The sequence below is a fragment of the Simochromis diagramma genome, unplaced genomic scaffold (assembly GCF_900408965.1).
Source record: "Simochromis diagramma unplaced genomic scaffold, fSimDia1.1 OVJJ01000361.1, whole genome shotgun sequence".
NCBI lineage: Eukaryota > Metazoa > Chordata > Actinopteri > Cichliformes > Cichlidae > Simochromis > Simochromis diagramma.
The window spans coordinates 1-21,312 of NW_024386860.1; the positions used below are offsets into that span (position 1 = coordinate 1).

At 41.9% G+C, this 21,312-nt stretch overlaps 1 protein-coding gene across 1 annotated transcript; it reads left to right on the plus strand.

Annotated features, from left to right (window-relative positions):
* The first annotated feature begins 10,001 nt into the window (after positions 1-10,001).
* Positions 10,002-13,571, plus strand: LOC120733033. Its single transcript, XM_040031030.1, has 3 exons — positions 10,002-11,399; positions 11,529-11,715; positions 13,528-13,571. Exons 1-3 carry the CDS (start codon positions 10,002-10,004, stop codon positions 13,569-13,571), a joined length of 1,629 nt encoding a protein of 542 aa, XP_039886964.1.
* The last annotated feature ends 7,741 nt before the right edge of the window (positions 13,572-21,312 follow it).

Here is a 21,312-nt window from a genome sequence, read left to right on the forward strand (position 1 = left end):
CAGAAAATGGAAGACATACAAGACCACTGATAATCTCCCTCGATCTGGGGCTCCACGCAAGATCTCATCCCGTGGGGTCAAAATGATCATGAGAACGGTGAGCAAAGATCCCAGAACCACACGGGGGGACCTGGTGAATGACCTGCAGAGAGCTGGGACCAAAGTAACAAAGGTCACCATCAGTAACACACTACAACGGCAGGGAATCAAATCCCGCAGTGCCAGACGTGTTCCGCTGCTGAAGCCAGTGCATGTCCAGGCCCGTCTGAAGTTTGCCAGAGAGCACATGGATGATACAGCAGAGGATTGGGAGAATGTCATGTGGTCAGATGAAACCAAAGTAGAACTTTTTGGTATAAACTCAACTCGTCGTGTTTGGAGGAAGAAGAATACTGAGTTGCATCCCAAGAACACCATACCTACTGTGAAGCATGGGGGTGGAAACATCATGCTTATGGGGCTGTTTTTCTGCCAAGGGGACAGGACGACTGATCCGTGTTAAGGACAGAATGAATGGGGCCATGTATCGTGAGATTTTGAGCCAAAACCTCCTTCCATCAGTGAGAACTTTGAAGATGAAACGAGGCTGGGTCTTCCAACATGACAATGATCCAAAACACACCGCCCGGGCAACAAAGGAGTGGCTCCGTAAGAAGCATTTGAAAGTCCTGGAGTGGCCTAGCCAGTCTCCAGACCTCAACCCCATAGAAAATCTGTGGCGGGAGTTGAAAGTCCGTGTTGCTCGGCGACAGCCCCAAAACATCACTGCTCTCGAGAAGATCTGCATGGAGGAATGGGCCAAAATACCAGCTACTGTGTGTGCAAACCTGGTAAAGACCTATAGTAAACGTTTGACCTCTGTTATTGCCAACAAAGGTTATGTTACAAAGTATTGAGTTGTATTTTTGTTATTGACCAAATACTTATTTTCCACCCTGATTTACGAATAAATTCTTTACAAATCCTACCATGTGAATTCATGGATTTTTTTTTTCCACATTCTGTCTCTCACAGTTGAAGTGTACCTCTGGTGCAAATTACTGACCTCTGTCATCATTTTAAGTGGGGGAACTTGCACAATCGGTGGCTGACTAAATACTTTTTTGCCCCACTGTATACAAAATGCAGCAAGATATTTATAAAGAACAGTTTTATTGATTACAAAATACACTCTGTATCGGTAGATATCAAAATTTATGATATCGGAATTGGTATCGGACATTAAAAAGTGGTATCATGCCATCTCTAGTTTGAACCATACTGAATTTAGCCAGATACACACACACACACACACACGCACACACACAAACACACACACACACATATACATATATATATATAAAGAGAGAGAGAGTATGCATAGTATGCAAACGGCTTACAAAACAGCCATCATAATTCGTCATACAATGAGAACAGGACAAATCAACAACTGACAATGACTAATTAATATTGTGCCGAAGACAGTCCAAAAGATTTAGTAAGCTACATCAGTGTCTACTGTTTCCTATTATAGCCAAGTGGCTAAAAAATGTAAAGTTTTCACTATCCCTACTAATTAATGTTATCTTGTTGTATCTCTGTTGTGGCCAGTGCTATCCTCTATGCTGTTGCATGCTGGGGCAGCAGGTTGAGGGTCACAGATGCCAACAGACTAAATAAACTGATCCACAAGGCCAGTAATGTTGTGGGGATGGAGCTGGCCTCTGTTAGGGTGGTGTCTGAGAGGCAGATGTTGTCCAAGATAAGGGACCATCATGGATAATACCTCCCATCCACTCCATGACGTACTGGCTAGTCACAGGAGCACGTTCAGTGAGAGACTGAGATTACCAAAAAGCACCACTGAACGACACAGGAGGAAATCATTCTGCCCGTGGCCATCTCCCTGTACAACTCCTCCATCTAACACACTGTAAACACTGCAATAGTTACACCCTTTTTACACACACTCTTCTCTACTCTGTAATATTCTTATAAATTTTCTTGATATTTATTTATAATCATCTCTGTTGATCCTTGATATTAGAACTGAGCGATCTGTATATATTAATGCTATTTCTTAAATGTGTAACATCTGTAACATAATGTATTATTTGGAGTTTAGTCTTTTACTGTTACTATTTTTACATTTACTTCTTGGAGCAACTGTAACCCACATACTTTCCTTAAGGATTAATAAAGTATCTGATTCTGATTGTTTCAGGATGACAGGTCATTATCCAATGACACATCTGCTTACCTGTATCTTTTGCACCTGATGGCTTTGAACGCTTTCTTGTGCATCTTCCATTGGTTTTAATTTTGCACTCCAGTATGAACAATCATCCCCCAACTCGACGATCACACAACATAACCTAACAGACCTACACCTTAGCTCACAGATTCGCTTTTTCTAGGGTTTATTTCTGGGATTTCGCACAACCCAGGAACAAATCATGAATACAAAATGGGCTTGGATTCACAACATTATGAATGAAATGTGCTCTATTTGGAAAGAGCCAGCCCCCCTCCCCTTTCGAGAGGTTGTGTGAGAGACTTTAAATCATCAAACTTTAAATTATAAATTTTAAATTGTTATTGATCCCTTTATCCCTAGTCCTAAAGTGTATATTTATTTTCTTACTCTTCTTATATTATTGTTTGTTTATTTGCACTGCTGTAACTGGAGCCTCGTCGTCTCGTCTCTCTATATACTGGACTGTATATAGTGGAGATGACAATAAAGTTTACTTTGACACAGCAGCAAGCAGGTGCACTGAGGGCTCTTGTGCTCACTTTTTGCGTATAGAATTTTGAAAAAAACATCAGTGCAGATTATAACTCTGTATTATGTCTGGTGTTTTTCGTGTTTATTTTGTTTTATTTTGCAAGTTGTTTTTTAGATACTGTTCCAGCCAGAGAATCCTCCGCCGCCGTGCCCTATCTTCCCTGTGCCGCAAGCAGCAGGTTCACTTCGCAAACGGGAGGGCGCCCTAATTCCAGGCAAATGGGTTTAAGAACACCGATCGTGGCTATGCCATCCCTAAAATGAGCTGGCATGATGTCAGGGCAGCATGAGTACGGGCAACTTTTTTTTGCCAGTCTTTGTAACTCCTGGCATAGACTTTTTTGGTCTTTGAAGCTGCTAGAGACCAAAGCAATCACAAAGTGGCTTTTTGAACAGCAAACTCCTTGCAACCTGTCCCACCAAGCAACAACCATCACCTTCCAGCAACCACTTGCCAACTGGTTGGGGAATCCACAATTTTTCACTAGTGGCTGGAGGACACCATGTGGTTGCCGACCAGTCTGTAGGCCTGTGTGGTGGAAGCTTGACATGGGTCATTATGGCCTTAAATTCCTGTTTTCATTTGTTTTGTTGCTTTTTAATATTAACATTTTTTGGCTTCAGAAGTCAACAAAAAGGTGGTTAGTGTTGTTTAAATCTTTCTGAGTGGCATTTGCATGTAGTCTGGTTTCCTCCTATAATCCAAAGACTTTTATATTAGGTTAATTAGTTCAGGTAGTTAAAGTGTATATGATAAAAAAGTAATTCTGAATGGGAAAGTATTTGCTTTTTGTCTAAAGCTCTTTGAGTTGTCCGGTATGCTAGAGTCACAGTGGGGAGATAAGTGGTTGGAGACCATAGCATGACCAAAATTATTGCGACCATGTGCAATAAACTTGCACAGTCAGCTTCTGGGGAACCAAAATGGTCATCGAAAAAAATTCACTGTAATCACTGGCCTATTTTTTTCACAGTTGCAAGGAGGTTGCTGTCATGTTTTTATTCTAGTTATAGATCCTTGTCCATTTCCCTTATCCTACAACCATTTTCTTCCACTTATTTAAGTCAGCTTTTTCCTGGTAGTTCATGCCCGCCCCTTCAATGGCTCTGTGAGCCACCAGGGGTCACCATACCATGCAAACCACTAGTTTAATTGGAAGACTTGTGAACCTTAGGAATACGTCAAAGCGTTTGGTTTCTGATTGGCTGACTTTGCTCCTTTAGTCCTCTGGTTTTGCTTCTTTTGTTTTCTGAATATTTATATATTCAAATTCACAGAAGGATGAAGTAAATACTTTGCTTCAAAAATTGTTTTCAAACAATCCAAACCAAAAAAGATTTTTTTTAAAGATCTTCTACATTTAAAAGGAGAGCATTTTTGCACAGGTTGCCTCACAATCTGTCCCAACATCTTGTTCATCCCCTTATTTTCTTGTATTGTCATTATAAGGCTTAATGTTCAGCATGTTTACACAAGCTGAATTGGGACTTCTTTTGTCTTACTCGATCATCAAAATTAATTAAATCAGTCTCACATCTATGTTGTGCGGTATTAGGCAATATTTCCACTGGGAGCACGTTGTTTTGAAGAGATATGCATCCTCTGTGTTTTCACAGTGGATGTGTCAGTCACACTTTCCCTGATTCACAAAAAACTGAAGTGAAAGAATTTCATTAAGTTCATATTGGGTATTTACACATCCTTTAAAAACTGAGGCATGATTCTACGAACAATTCATGTAAATTTTGTAAGCCCGAATGTGGAAAGTAATATATTTGCAAGCACTGATATTTTTAATCGAATTGTAGAGCACAGTAAACAACCCAAATTAAAATGAAATGATGATATCATAGGACGGCTAGCTGTACTACGTTACTGCATTAGATTTACCCATCAGATTTAATGTCTCTCCAAATGACAGATGCATCTCTTTACCACATGAGATATGCAATTATCCTTCACCAACTGTCCTCTACAGAACTGATGAGAACAAAGTCGACAGCTTATGAAGGGCTAGGTCATCCTTCCTCAAAGGGGTGACTAGATCATTGGGGTTGAGGAGAAGCCTGTGTTGGATAATTTACTGAGATTAAGACATTTTACCAAGGCTATTCCCTGCCACCTGATGTGCTTTATGAGGATCTATATCTAGCTGCCTAGGCTGCTCTTGACCTTTGGAGCCATTAACGTGATGGGAAACACACCCTCATGCATTAAACACACCATTAAAAAAAAAAAAAAAACCTGACTGTTGTCTACATACCAAGCTGTTACCTAAAATAACTCACTGTGCAGCTAATATTATTCACTTCACTTGTTTTGAGCAAACAATCAGCTGCAATGTTTTGCTAGGAAAATGCAAGCTGCAGAAAGCGTCCATGAAAAGTGAAGATTAACACTATTTGAAAGCACATAAGCACCATGAACCCATCAAACAGCCCCCACAGACTTAACTTCAAATGTCAAATTAGGTGTTTTTGTCAGAAAAACATAACACTCAAGCTGACCTTTTTTTTTTTAATCTTCCGAGCTCAAGGATTTCTCGTTTTGCTGTGTTTCACCTCAGAGCAGTCTCAGAGGTGTTGTGTTGTGAGATTTCATTTGGCCAAGAACTACCAACCCACTGCTGGATTCAAAAGTCTCATCTTAGTCCAGACTTCACAAAAAGCATTTATTTTGCCTGAACTTTATATTTGGAAGATATTTTCTTCCAAAGAAACTTGAATTTTTTGATTAACAGTGACATTCTAGGACTAAGATTGGTTCAAGCATATTATTATTATTATTATTATTATTATTATTATTATTATTATAATATACACTTTATTTGAGGGTGCCTTACTAAAACCCAAGGTCACCTTACAAAGAGAAAAAGACATAAATAAAACAGTATATTAAAATAGATTCTAATAAATTAAAATACAAAAAACAGCAAAATACAACCACAAAACAACAACAACAAAAAACATGGTAAAATCTGTATTAAAGCGAGTAAGCCAGTTTAAACAAGTAGGTTTTGAGTAGGGATGGGTATCATTTAGGTTTTATCCAATACCGGTGCCAAACCGGTACTTTTGAAACGGTGCCGGTGCTTAAAGAATGGAGAACACAAAATTGGTCCAAAAACCTCTCATGTTCAGCTGTTTTTTTGTAAAAACATAACAATGTTAGCCTTTTCTGCAGCTATAGGGGATTTATGGCATCACTCTTGGCTGGAAGCAGTGCTTAAACAATGGGAAAAAAAACAAAAACACAAACTTTGTCCAAAAACCTCTCATGTTTAACTGTTTTCCACTTTTTCTTTGGTCATTTTAGCCTTTTGGCCAGGGTGAAGGGAGTATCTGCCATCAAACAAGAAGACAGCCGCATGTAGCTATGATGATGTTTGCTAGTTCACCTTACATGCATTAATGTAATAACGTGGTTAGCCTACTCAACATAAATTACACACGAACAACATTAAGCTACTCACGCAGAGAAGAACGGCTGTTGCTGCCATTATCATCCGTCATCATTTCTGCTACACTGGCAGGGCTAGGGGCCAGGACTCTCCTCTTCGGGGTTTTGGGGGATGTTACCGATAACAGGCACCACACCCGCAGTAGATGCGCTCGGTGTGAAGTCTCGCAGCAAGCTATCACGGTGCATTTCTCGGCTTTTAAAAAAAAAACGCTATGCGTCGCCAGGTGTTTCATCGGATTCGAGGTGTTACCTCCTTTGACAGTATCACAGTATTAGCTTAAAGCACTTGTTGCAGGCTGCTGAGTTTGCATATTTTGCTGTGAAGTACAGCCAGACTTTTGACCGCTTCGCCTTGGGCATTTTTAATCTGTAGCTCTGCTCTAAAAGAACGTACGTACCTGGTCCCGCCTACTATCCTCGGAAACGTAAAATGATTGGCTAGAATCTAAAGTGTATCACAGCTCAGGAAAAAAAAGCACCGAAATAAAGCACCGAAATGTGCGCTGCTTTTCGGTCTGGTTACTACCATTTATGTCAGAACCGATACTGGTACCCATCCCTAGTTTTGAGTTGTGACTTAAGGGAAGGGACTCTATATTTCTTAAGGTTGAAGGAAGTGAGTTCCAGAGCCGAGGAGCAGAGCGACTGAAAGCTCTGCGCCCCATACTGGTAAGGTGAGAAGAAGGAACAACAAGATGAGTGGCAGATGAAGATCTGAGAGAGCGGGAAACTGTGGTGATATGAAGCAGATCACAGAGATAAGGAGGGGCAAGGTTATGAATACACTTAAAAGTGAGAACTAAGATTTTAAAGTTTATCCTGGCTTCTATAGGCAACCACTGAAGCTGTAGAAGAATTGAGGTAATATGGTCTCTTAAGGGAGTACGAGTTATGACCCGAGCTGCAGAATTCTGAAGAAGTTGAAGTTTATGGAGGAACTTATTGGGGAGACCAAATAAGAGTTGCAATAATCGATCCAGGAAGTAATAAGACAAAGGACAAGGATGGCAGCAGCATGGGGAGTAAGGAAGGGACATCTGCCTAATCCTTTGCCCTACATTCAAACAAATTTGTGCACCACATTGTAAGTATAAATTCATTTTTGGTCATTTGACCTGTCTTTGCTACATCCCTACCTGGCACTAACTGGTAAGGCTTAAGAGCCAAAGGTACACTGTAGCCTTTTTTCCCCCCTTTCTTCTCAATATTAATATATTAAGAAAGTTTTATATGCAAAATAAATTGAAAACTGAGCAACATTTAGTAGATAAATGTATATTTGCCATCGAATTTAGTACCTAGACTTAATGTTTACTCTACTGTTGTCTTTATGTGTGTAATTCAAATTAGGATCCTCTGTGCATTTTCCAGAAGCACACACGTCTGTGTGAAGCTCTACGTGTGCCAGGAACACACAGAGCCATCATCACCTTGCTGCTGTGTAAGCCTGGCCTCTGGTGCGCTGATCATATCCTGCTGTCTGGTGCGCTGATCATATCCTGCTGTCTGGTTAGCAGGATATGCTAACCAGATAGCAGCAGGAGATAGCATGGCAAAATTCATTATCAGTTCCATGCTGACAGAAACCAAACAGAGCCATTTTACCTGACCCCACACCATTATTTGGAAAGCCAAACCGTGAAGGAGAAATAAAATATATGTTATATAAAAAGCTGCTGAACTGTTCGGTCTGATTTGTGAAGCTTGGTTTTAGTCGCTCAGCACTCCTGTGAGCTGCCGGGGTGTTATATGGTACCCATTCAGCATCATGGAGACAGCTAGAAAGTGAAAGAAGACAAAAAAAGTTGAACACTTGTGTAAAAGACAAAAATCACATTTAAGATGTGCTTGAATTACTAAAATAACATAAAAAGGTGAAAATATAAAGGTGCTTTGGCACTCAGCCAACTGGTGTGCATAAACAGATAAAACAGATTTTTTTCATTGTTAAACTACAAAGGGAGTTTTGCCATCCATCCATTCGCTTCCGCTTATCCTTTTTCAGGGTTGCGGGGGGTGCTGGAGCCTATCCCAGCTGTCATAAGGCAAGAGGCGGGGTACACCCTGGACAGGTCGCCAGTCTGTCGCAGGGCCAACACACATGGACAGACTGTTAACTTGTTATTTTCTGTTTTATCGCGAGAGTACTGTTGCCCGCGAAGTGTTGTTGTTGTTGTCGGTATGAAAAATGGCGGAACGAATAAAGCGCTGTGAATGAGAGTACGACGTCGTGTCTTTTGAGTTAACATTGGTAGCAGAGGATGGTTTCCAATTACAAAGTACCACCAAAGCTTGATGAAGCCAGGCCATACGAATGCTGGAAGAATGAAGTCAATATCTGGAGACGAGTTACGGAGCTGGATAAAAAGAAACAGGCACTCGCAGTGGCGCTGGGGCTCGAGGGAAGAGCCAGAGAAATGGCCATGGAGATACCCCCGGAAGATTTGGACAAAGATGACGGTATGGAAATACTACTTGCAAAACTTGACGCGGTGTTTCAGAGAGAAGAGAAAGACCGCGCTTATGAAGCCTACTCGTGTTTTGACTCCATTGCAAAGAACCACAGCGTGTCCATGGCAGACTACATTATAGACTTTGAACAGCGTTATAACCGGATGAAAAAGTACAACATGACGCTGCCTGACGCTGTGCTAGCATTTAAGCTTCTAGATACAGCTTGTCTTGATGAGAAAAGTCGACAGCTTGCACTGAGTGTGCACGGACTTAACGTTTGCGTCTATGAAGTCTGCACTGAAACGGATTTTCGGAGGGAAAGTAACCGGAGTTTTCAGCGGAATTCAACTGAACCAAGAAGCAGTTTTCCTTACAGAACAAAAAGGTCCCAAATACAAACGGAACAACGGTACTTCGTCGCGGAGTGGACAGCGACAACCACTACAAGGTACCAACCCACTTGACAAGTTTGGCAAGCGAACAAGATGTGCTATTTGTCAGAGCACTTACCACTGGGCGAAAGACTGTCCTCATCGTAATGGTGACCAAGTAAAGCTAACTGAAGATGGGAAAGTGGAGGAGTGTAACATTACTTTGTACACTAAAGCCTCAATGACAGACTCTGAAATCTTCCTGACTGAGGCACTGGGGTCAGCCATTATTGATACTGCATGTACACGTACAGTTTGTGGTCAGAAGTGGCTAGATAGTTACATGCGTGACCTCAGCCAAGGCCAAGTAAACAAGCTGTTGCAATCAGAAACCCCCAGCTCCAGACCATTTCGCTTTGGGGATGGTATTGTAGTGTATTCCAGCAGAAAAGTGAAACTTCCAGCCAAAATTGGACAAACAAAATGTGACATTGAAAGTGAAGTAGTTCCTGTTGACATTCCACTACTACTGAGCAAAACGTCTCTCAAGAAAGCAGGGACTGTTCTAGACATGGAGAATGACAGTGTTGTCATGTTCAAGCAGCCTGTTCCCCTAGAGCTCACTAGTTCGGGACACTATTGTGTGGACATTAGAGATGAAAATACTACAGAAAGCTGCAATGAAAATGAAGTTCTCATGGTAACTGCTGAAATGTCTACAAAAGAGAAACAGAAAGTCCTTGTGAAACTTCATAAGCAGTTTGGTCATGCATCTGCAGAGAGGTTATTGAGGCTCATCCAAAGCTCTGGCAATACAGATAAACAATGTGCAGTTATTCTACAAGAGATAGTTCGTGATTGTGACATTTGTCAGAAATATTGCAAAACCAAGCAGAGACCTGCTGTTGGTCTACCCCTGGCTTCTGAGTATAATGAGACAGTAGCGATGGATCTACATGAGCTGGAGCCCAATGTGTGGTACCTTCACATCATCGACCACTTCACACGCTTCAGTGCTGGCAGCATCGTAAAGACAAAGAAAGCTGCAGAGATCGTCAACTCCTTCATTCACACCTGGATAAGCATTCACGGTGCCCCCAGACGGCTCTACACAGACAACGGCGGAGAGTTCAACAACACAGACATTCGAGACATGGCTGAAAACTTCAACATTGAGGTACAAACAACGGTGGGGTATAGTCCCTGGAGCAACGGACTACTGGAGAGACATAACATGACACTTACAGAAATCCTCCTGAAGGTAAAAAAGGAACGTGGATGTGACTGGCATACTGCGCTAGACTGGGCCCTTATGGCCGAAAACAGTATGCTTAATGTACATGGTTATAGTCCACATCAACTTGTGTTTGGCCAAAACCCCAACCTTCCTTCTGTGTTGATGGATAAGCCACCTGCCTTAGAGGGCACAACTGTAAGTGCAAGAGTAGCTGAACATATCTCAGCATTACATGCTTCCAGGAAAGCATTTACTGAGGCAGAGTGTTCAGAAAGGATCAGGAGAGCACTACGCAAACAACTTAGGCCTACAGATGACAAATATGAGGCAGGAGATAAAGTATACTACAAACGAGTCGACTGTACAGAGTGGAAGGGTCCAGGTGTAGTTATTGGGCAGGATGGAACTGTTGTATTTGTAAGACATGGGGGGACTCTTGTAAGAGTACACCAGTCAAGATTGACTAAAGTGGATTCACAGACTGGAGATAAACAAATACCACACAGTACTACTGATGATGACAACAAAGACGCAGTTGAAAATGATGACACTGACACACCCGATGGTGAACAGAGTATTAGTGAGGAAGAAGACATCACTATTGACAGAGAAACTAACACTACAGAAAACATGTCTGTCACACAAACTGCAAATGAGCCCTCTACACCCACTGATCATGTCTCTGCAAATGTAAAGTTAAGATCAGGACAGCTGATTGCTTTTACCAACAGAGACAACGGTGTTCAACACACAGCCAGAGTGCTAGGCAGAGCGGGAAAAGCAAAAGGGCAATACAAAAACTGGTACAATGTGCAATATCTTGAGCATGATGGTAGTGAAGGTGAAAAGAAAGCTGTAGACATGTCACTTGTTGATGGTCTTTGCACTGAAGCTGAAAACAGAGATGCAGATGTACTCATAACAAAAGATATTTCCTTTGATTCTGCTAAGCAGCAGGAGATTGAGAGCTGGCAAAGTAATGGTGTGTTTGATGAAGTGAAAGACCTGGGTCAAAAATGTGTGTCTACTAGATGGGTCTGTACACTCAAAGAAACTACTAATGGTGTTGTCCCAAAGGCTCGACTTGTGGCACGGGGGTTTGAAGAGGTAAATACTAAAGAACTACAGAAAGACGCTCCAACATGTGCGTCTGAGTCCCTCAGACTGGTGCTAGCTGTGATATGTCAAAACAAGTGGAGTGTAAATTCAATGGACATTAAATCTGCCTTCTTGCAGGGAATGGAACTGTCAAGAGACATCTATCTTCGTCCCCCACCTGAAGCTGGCAAGGACAATGTTCTATGGAAACTGAAAAAGTGTGTTTATGGACTTGCAGATGCTTCACTTTATTGGTACAATAAGGTCAAAGACATTATGCTCAAAACTGGTGGTAAAATATCACAGGTTGATCCTGCAGTGTTCTGTTGGCAGAATGAACAATCTGAGGTTACAGGAGTGCTTGCATGTCACGATGATGATTTCCTTTGGGCTGGTTCAAGTCACTTTGCAACTCATATCATTCCTGTACTGAAATCTACCTTCCTTGTGGGCCGTGAAGAACATGACAGTTTTTCTTATGTTGGTATGGACATTTGTACAGTTAATGATGTAATAGAGGTGCATCAACAACTTTACATTGACAACCTAAAACCGGTTCAGTTACAAGCAGCACGGGCTGTACAGAGGGAGGCTTCCTTAAGTGAAACAGAACGTGAGCAACTCAGGTCAAAAATAGGACAGATTTTGTGGGTTGCCAAACAAACAAGGCCTGATGTTATGTTTGACACATGTAGCCTTGGATCTAATATCAAAGATGCAACTGTACAGTCTATTCATGAAGTGAACAAAGTTATCCGTAAACTTAAGGCAGAGAAAGTGACTCTTAAGTTTCAGCACTTGGGTAACAGTGAGGATCTGGCATTGGTTGTTTTCAGTGATGCTTCATTTGGCAACCTTCCTGATGGCGGTACTCAAGGAGGGGCATTAATCGTCCTTATGGGTAAAGGAGGAAAGTTTTGTCCTCTCTTCTGGCAGTCTAAAAAAAAAATCAGGCGCGTGGTCAGAAGTACACTGGCAGGAGAAACTCTTGCCATGTCACATGGAATAGACAGTGCTGTCTTCCTGGCAACACTTTTTTCTGAGCTTACAACTGGTAACACTGGTCTAAACGCTCTTCCTTTGATCTGTGTAACTGATAATCATTCCTTGGTTGATGCACTCAAGTCTACTAAGCAGGTTACAGAGAAGAGACTGAGGCTAGAAATGAGCAGCATTAAAGAGCTCTGTAGGGTAATTTCCAATAAACCAAGTTCAAAAAAGAAGAGTCTATGGCTGACGCGTGTTCCTGGTTTCCAAAAGAAATGCTTCCAGTTGCATTATGATTTGAAGACTGTTTATTTATTACAAACTGAAGATGTAACAATGAACTCCTTCCTAAAAAGCATGAAAGTTCCAAAAAATAGCAGTTATCCAGAACTAGCTGTGCACACGGTCAGAAAACCGTGAGACTCCTAACCTCTCTGTCCATGCTCCTCCCCTTCCCTCTCACACAGGGTTTCATGCTACTATTGCACTTACATACTTAAAGTGAGAGGTACCCCCTTTTAGGTTCCAATCCCAAAACAGTGACTTAAAATTACTTTATGTAAACACATATATTTTCACATTTATTAATCCTGAAAAGATGACTTATGTAATGAATCTATGAATTATAAAACAAACATGAACTCAATCGTAAATAAAAATATAAAGCAGACGTCTGGCGCTTACATTACCGGCCCCTAATTGTTCTAATAATGTATTGCCTTAGAACAATTACCACATTTTTAACTTTACAAACTTAATATGAACCATGTTAGACATATCCAATGTTTAAACACATGACAAAATATTATTTATAGACAAATGAATTGTCCAATACTTTGCCAATCAGCTTTGCAAAGTATATTAAGGCTGGTTTCTGTCCATTTCCAAAAGAACAGATGAAAAAGAATAAGAAAGAAAAGAAGGAAAGAGAGAAAGAAGGAAAGAGCCAGAGGTTGCTAGCACATGGCTCATCGTAGGGGCTTAGTCTTTACCACTAGCCCATTCAGATTCCACAAGCAGACAAATCTTGGTGATGGGTCTGTCCAAAACATTAGTCTTTGTCTTTATCCGTACTCGGCGAACGAGACCCTTCTTGTCTGGAACAGTTTTGATGATCTTTCCCATAATCCATGAGTTTCGTGGTGCACAGTCGTCCACAAGAAGAACGACATCTCCTTCTGCAAAATTTCTTGATGCTGTGGCCCACCGTTGACGTTCCTGAAGTTGAGGTAGGTATTCTTTAGTCCATCTCTTCCAAAATAGATTGGACATATATTGCACCTGTTTCCATCTACGTCGTGAGTAGAGGTCATTCTGGTCAAACAATCCTGGAGGCAATGAAGGTTTTGTTTTCAACAACAAAAGATGATTAGGTGTCAGAGCCTCCAAATCATTTGGGTCGCTTGATGCCGTGGTGATTGGTCGGCTGTTGATGATCGACTCTGCCTCACATAAGACTGTATGAAGGCATTCTTCTTCCAGAACTTGTTCTCTCACAGTAGAATTCAGCACTTTTCGTATTGATCTTATCAACCTCTCCCATGCTCCGCCATGATGTGAAGCAGTGGGAGGGTTAAATGTCCACTTAATTCCATGCTGTTGAAATAGATGCTGAAACGGTGAAGTGTTCCAGTCAGTGACTGCTTCCTTCAGCTCACGATTGGCAGCAACAAAATTCGTCCCATTATCTGAGCGAATCTCCTTCACTTGTCCTCTCCGTGCTATGAAGCGCCGGATTGCATTTATGCATGAATCTGTGTCTAATGATGAGGCCAGCTCTATGTGTACTGCACGAACCGCTAAACAAGTGAATATAACACCGTATCTTTTTAAGATGGTTCTTCCACGTCTTACTTCGAATGGGCCGAAGTAGTCTACACCAACCCTGGTGAAGGGTGGATCATCTGGCAACACTCGCTCTTGTGGAAGATCAGCCATCAGTTGTTTCCCAATTCTCCCATGCAAGCGACGACATGTCACACACTTTGCGATGATCTTTCTAATGGCTGTGTTGGCACTTGGGATCCAAAACTTCTGTCGCAATTCAGAGAGCATGTGATTGCGCCCTCCATGCCCAGTTTCTTCATGTATCTGTTGGAGGACTAAGTCAGAAATGTGAAAGTCTCTAGACAGGATAATAGGCTGCTTAGCGATTTCCGGCATAGCTGCCCAGCTCAATCTTCCACCAACTCTCAACAGATCTTCCTGTAGTACAGGGTTCAGTTTGTATAAGTGGCTATTGCGCTTCACACTTTGTCCCTTGTGAAGAGCTGAAACCTCTTCCGAGAATTTCTCCTTTTGGCAAAATCTGATTATATCGAGCTCTGCTTGATTCAGGTCTTCCACTGAAATTTGTGTAGGCTTAAAGCTTGTCCTGAAACTGTCAATCTGACTTTGCCTCAGCTGTCGATCATTGTCAAGGCTATTCTCCACACTGGCTACGCATAGCTCTTTACGTTTTTGACAGAGACTCCAAAGTAAGGCTTTAAGTTTCAGGAACCACGCCACCGCTCTTTTCAACTTTGTCCATGATGAGAAGTAATTTATCAGTCTCTTGAATGGAGCAACATTTTCTTCCACCTCTATTTTGTTTACTGTGGCTCTCTTGATCTCAGGATCACCAGAAGTGATCTCCGAACAATTCAGTGGAGTGTTAGGCCAAAACTCTACTGGACTGCGAAGAAAATCTGGCCCAGACACCCACGTTCTGTTCTTCATAAATTCATCTACTCTTTGCCCTCTTGAGGCGCAGTCAGCAGGATTCTTGTCTGTGCTGATGTGTTTCCACTGTTCCACATCAGAGCCTTTCAGAATAGCTGCAACTCTGTTTGCCACAAACGTACGAAAACGCGTGGTCTCATTCCGGAGATACTGGAGCACCACCGTACTGTCTGTCCAAAAAACTGATTCTGCAAGGTTCAGTTGTAGTTCTCTTCTCAGGACACTATCCATCCTAATGGCTACTGTAGCAGCAGTCAATTCCAGGCGGGGTATGGTAGGAGGCCTGAGAGGCGCCACTCTGGACTTGCCCATCATAAATGCACATTGTGTCTCATTGCTCGTGTTACGCATGAGTAGGTAGCTGACTGAGCCATATGCATCCTCACTTGCGTCTGCAAAGTGATGTAGTTGTGCAAATACATCATTTCCAAAATCTTTGGGCTTGAAACATCTTGCAACTGAGAAGTGTTCCAAAGCAGGAAGGCTGGTTAACCAGTCAGTCCACCGCCTCTTTATGTGCTCAGGTAAGTCGTCATCCCACCCGATCTTCAATCTGCACAATTCCTGCAGGATAATCTTTGCTGGCAAGACTGCTGGCGCCAAAATGCCTAATGGGTCATACACTGATCCAATGACAGAAAGAAGTCCTCTTCTTGTGAATGGGCGATCTTGATGTTGATCTTAAATCTGAATGTGTCTGACTCAACACACCAATTGAGACCAAGGGCCCTCTCAAGTGGAAGTTTGCCATGATCCAGGTCCAGGCTTTTCATTTCTGCTGCCAGTTCAGACTTTGGGATGGAGTCAAGCACCTTCCTTCGGTTGCTCACCCATTTGTTGAGACGGAAGCCTCCGTTGGCACAGATTTTCATTAGATCTTGACACATTGATATAGCTGCCTCCTCCGTAGCGACAGACTTGAGACAGTCATCAACGTAAAAGTTCTGCAAGACTGTTTGAACAACTTCAGCTCTGAACTGCCTACTCAGGTCTTCAGCACACTTCCTCAAAGCGAAATTGGCACAACTGGGTGAGGATGTGGCCCCAAACAAATGCACAGTCATCTTGTGCTCAGTCAAAGCTTGATTGCAGTCGCCACCTGTCCACCAGAGGAACCTAAGTAAGTCAGAGTCACCGTCGGGCACCTTCACCTGGTGAAACATTGCTTCAACGTCTGCCATAATTGCAACAGGTTCCTGTCTAAATCGTATGACAACACCAATGAGACTGCTGGTCAAATCTGGACCCTGAAGAAGTTGATCATTCAGGGATGTGCCCTGATAGGATGCTGCACAGTCGAACACAACTCTTAATTTCTGTTTCACAGGGTGGTACACGGCGTGATGGGGTATATACCACACTTTTCCTTCTTTGTGCGCCAGTTCACCATTTGACAGTTGTACTGCATAGCCCTTTTTAAGAAGGTCTTCCATGAAGTCTGTGTACTCTTGTCGGAAGCAGTCATTCCTGAGAAATTTAAGCCTCAAGTTACGTGCTCGTTGTTCAGCGACTGAGCGATTATTTGGCATGTTGACCAATCTGTTCTTCAGAGGTAGACATATTGTATAGTGGCCATCCATCAGTTTTGCAGATTCCATGGCCATGTCCATAAACTGATGGTCCTCTCTTGACATTTCCACTTCATCATGTTTTCAGTAGTATGTCAGTTTTCCTTCCAGTGATCTTCAATTTGTCCATTAATGTCTCTGTACAGAATGTGGCAGAGCTTCCTGGGTCCAAGAAGGCGTAAGTCTGCACTACTACACTTCCCTTTTTGGCTTTGACCTGTACAGGAACTATTGCAAGTGTGCAGTCATCTTCCCCGGCCCCAGTTGGCCCACAATCCTCAGACTCTGCACAGACAAAGGCACTTAAGATCGTTTGACTTTCACTGTTCTTAGTTTTCTTCTCTGTGTCAGCGTCTGTGTCCCTTTTCTTGATATGCAACAATGTATGATGAGCAAGAGAACATACCTCACAGCTCACCTTTCTCTTACAAAGTTTGCTCATGTGACCTTGCTTCAAACAGCTAAAACACAGTCCTTTGCCTTTCAAAAATTCCAACTTTTCGTTGTGTGGCTTGCCCTTAAACTTACCACACAGGTCTATGATGTGCCCACCGTTACAGAACAGACATGCCTGTGGAGTGGGTTTCACATAATTTGTGTTTTCCATTGGCTTTGTGTCTTTCTCCTGAATGTCCAGTGGTATGGCACTGGTGGTGAATGACTTCTTCATTACAACCCTTTTCTGATCCTTGTTACTGTTTTGTTTAATGGTGAATGGTTTAGCAGTGGTGCTATCCTTTATGTCACCAAAAACAGGGTGAAGTGCAATTTTGGCTTGTTTATTAATAAACTCCACCAAATCCTTGAACTTGACTCTTCTGTCGCCTCGCTCTTGCATACCACACACAACAGATCTCCACCTTTCACGTAACTTGTATGGAAGTTTTGCTACAATGGCTTTCAGGCTTGCGACGTTATCAAGTTCCTCCATGTAACTCACTTCAGCCATGGTGTTACAGCAAGCTGTCAGAAAGAGTGAAAACGCATTTAAAGCTTCTGCATCTTCTGGCTTGATAGGTGCCCAGTTTGAGACCTTGTTCATGTAGGCTACAGCAACTTTGTAGTCATTTCCAAAATGCTCTTTAAGGAGCTGTTTAGCCTTGTGATAGCCTACATCTGGCTTCATATGAAGGCAGCTCTTTATTAGCTCTTTCGGCTGTCCATTAGTGAACTGCTCTAAGAAGTAGAGGCAATCCTTAGGACTTTCAGTGCGAGACTCTACTCCGTGCTCAAAGGCGCTTACAAATGTATTGTAATCTAGAGGATCACCACTGAAGGTAGGGATGTCTAAAGGTGGCAATGTCATCATTTTTTGTTGTTTCACCATCAGCTCCGTTATATTATTCTGACGTGTCATAACAGTACAGAGTGTTTCAACTGCTTGCTCATCTGCTGCAAAATCCACTCTAGACTGCTGCGTACCAATAGGGTGATTTTGTAAAGGCATGAATTCCCCATATCCATTTTCTGTGTTGGTGACTGGAGTTTGACTTACAGGTAATGGTATGAATCCAGAATCAATAGTTGTTGGGTATGCAGGACTCACATGTGACGAGCGCTCATTTTCAAAATTCTCTAATACCTTTAATTTAGCATCAGAGGCGGCAATAGCAGTTTGCAGATCTAGCTGCTCTCTTTTTGCTTTCAACTCAGTTTCCTGTCGTTCAAGCTCTTGTTTTTGCTTGAGAGCAGTTGCTTGTGCGAGCAATGTGGCCCTCTCCATTTCAGCTTTGAGGCGTACTGAGGAAGCAGTGGACACTTGGCTCCCAACGGCTGACCTGCGCCTCCTGCTTTTACTGCTTAGTGCAGCGGACATCACAGAAACACTGTCGGAAGGCTGAATGTCTGCATCACACTGTCTAGCTTGTTCTGTGCGCTCCTCAGCTGCTTTAACCCACGTTTCCACATGTTGCATAAATCCACGAATACGACTAGCATTAGGTTCATACCAAGAACTTTGGTCCTTTTCAAATTCTTCCTCACGCATTAATACTCTCAAACTATCATTTATCTTACACAGTTCTCCAAATGAATCTTGGTAGTCTAAACGCAATTTCTGCTTAACAGCATTCACGTTAGCATCATCTTCCATTAGCCGTTCAAGCTGATTAGCTTGGCTAGTTAGGTGGCCTAGCTTAGCCTTTCTAGACTGGGTCAACCTGTGCAGCTTTTCCTCGACAGCCTTTTCTGTCATTTTTGATTCTCTTTTTCCACACACTAGTTCTTCATCACTCTCATGCATTATGACAAATTTCCACAGTAGCAAAGCTTGTTTTCACTGCTTACCGTGATTCTTCCTCCAAGTAGGCTATTACCTTCAATCCACAGTGCACGGCGTTGCTAAACATGATCCTTTTCAGTATTCCTTTTCCCAAAAAAGGAGCAAGAAGGTTTTCTGACTAAATGTAGGGTAATTTCCAATAAACCAAGTTCAAAAAAGAAGAGTCTATGGCTGACGCGTGTTCCTGGTTTCCAAAAGAAATGCTTCCAGTTGCATTATGATTTGAAGACTGTTTATTTATTACAAACTGAAGATGTAACAATGAACTCCTTCCTAAAAAGCATGAAAGTTCCAAAAAATAGCAGTTATCCAGAACTAGCTGTGCACACGGTCAGAAAACCGTGAGACTCCTAACCTCTCTGTCCATGCTCCTCCCCTTCCCACTCACACAGGGTTTCATGCTACTATTGCACTTACATACTTAAAGTGAGAGGTACCCCCTTTTAGGTTCCAATCCCAAAACAGTGACTTAAAATTACTTTATGTAAACACATATATTTTCACATTTATTAATCCTGAAAAGATGACTTATGTAATGAATCTATGAATTATAAAACAAACATGAACTCAATCGTAAATAAAAATATAAAGCAGACGTTTGGCGCTTACACTATTTGTGTATGATTGTCAGTCCAAAGAGGGAGAGAGGAAAGAGGGAACGTGAGGAGAAAGTACAAGGTCAGGAAAAACCAGGTAAGAAAACAGACAGGGAGTACTAACAGGCAAAACAGAAATTGTTAAACTGACAAAGAGAAAAAACCTGATTTTACTCATACAATCTGGAAGTTGTGTCCTCCCTATATTAAATCTGCTGTACAGAATCTGCAAAACAAACTGGGTTGAAACATTTTTGACCCTCTTTAACAACATTCCAACATAACATTATAATGGGAGATTAAAATAAATGTAATATTTTTATGTGGTTCAGCCACAACTCAGTCAGTCATCTGCTGCGACCGGTTGGGGTGAGAGAAGGAAGACAGGATAAAAGACATGCTGTGGAAGAGAGACAGAGGTTAATAACAGATATGATTCAATGCAGAGAGGTCTGTTAATACATAGTGAGTGAGAAAGGTGACTGGAAAGGAAAAACTCAACGCATCATGGGAATCCCCCGGCAGCCTATGTCTATTGCAGCATAACTAAGGGAGGATTCAGGGTCACCTGGTCCAGCCCTAACTATATGCTTTAGCAAAAAGGAAAGTTTTAAGCCTAATCTTAAAAGTAGAGATAGTGTCTGTCTCCCGAATCCAAACTGGAAGCTGGTTCCACAGAAGAGGGGCCTGAAAACTGAAGGCTCTACCTCCCATTCTACTTTTAAATACTCTAGGAACAACAAGTAGGCCTGCAGAGCGAGAGCGAAGTGCTCTAATAGGGTGATATGGTACTACAAGGTCATTAAGATAAGATGGGGCCTGATTATTTAAGACCTTGTATGTGAGGAGCAGGATTTTGAATTCAATTCTGGATTTAACAGGAAGCCAATGAAGGGAAGCCAAAACAGGAGAAATATGCTCTCTCTTTCTAGTCCCTGTCAGGACTCTTGCTGCAGCATTTTGGATTAGCTGAAGGTTTTTCAGTGAGTTTTTTGGACATCCTGATAATAATGAATTACAGTAGTCCAGCCTGGAAGTAATAAATGCATGAACTAGTTTTTCAGCATCACTCTGAGACAGGATATTTCTAATTTTAGAGATGTTGCGCAAATGGAAGAACGCAGTCTTACATATTTGTTTAATATGTGCATTGAAGGACATGTCCTGGTCAAAAATGACTCCAAGGTTCCTCACAGCGTTACTGGAGGCCAAGGTAATGCCATCCAGAGTAAGAATCTGGTTAGATACCATATTTCTAGGCTTTTCAGGGCCGAGTACAATAACCTCAGTTTTATCTGAATTAAGAAGCAGAAAGTTAGCGGCCATCCAGGTCTTTATGTCTTTAAGACATTCCTGCAGTTTAACTAATTGGTGTGTGTTATCTGGCTTCATGGACAGATAGAGCTGGGTGTCATCTGCATAGCAGTGAAAATGTATGCTATGTCTTCTAATGATACTGCCTAAGGGAAGCATGTATAATGTAAACAGAATTGGTCCTAGCACTGAACCCTGTGGAACTCCATAATTAACCTCAGTGTGTGAAGAGGACTCTCCATTTACATGCACAAATTCATTTCCCCAGATTTGAAGGATGGGTCGGGTGTATCCTTCATGGCCCAACCTATCATAGAATTCATAGCTTGGCCCAGCCAATTCCAGTTTCCAACAATGGCAACAGCTACTTAGTTGTAATATTACTCTTATTACCCTTTTCAATACTTTACCAATTAAATTTTTCGCTACTCAGGTTAAACATGATATATAAGTCA

Bases quoted from the DNA above. Each gene is read 5' to 3' on its own strand.
- LOC120733033 (XM_040031030.1), top strand. From the start codon at position 10,002: ATGGATCTACATGAGCTGGAGCCCAATGTGTGGTACCTTCACATCATC. The intron at 11,400-11,528 runs GTAAATACTAAA...GCCTTCTTGCAG, and splicing joins TGGCACGGGGGTTTGAAGAG to GGAATGGAACTGTCAAGAGA. The intron at 11,716-13,527 runs GTTGGCAGAATG...CGTGGTGCACAG, and splicing joins GGTTGATCCTGCAGTGTTCT to TCGTCCACAAGAAGAACGAC.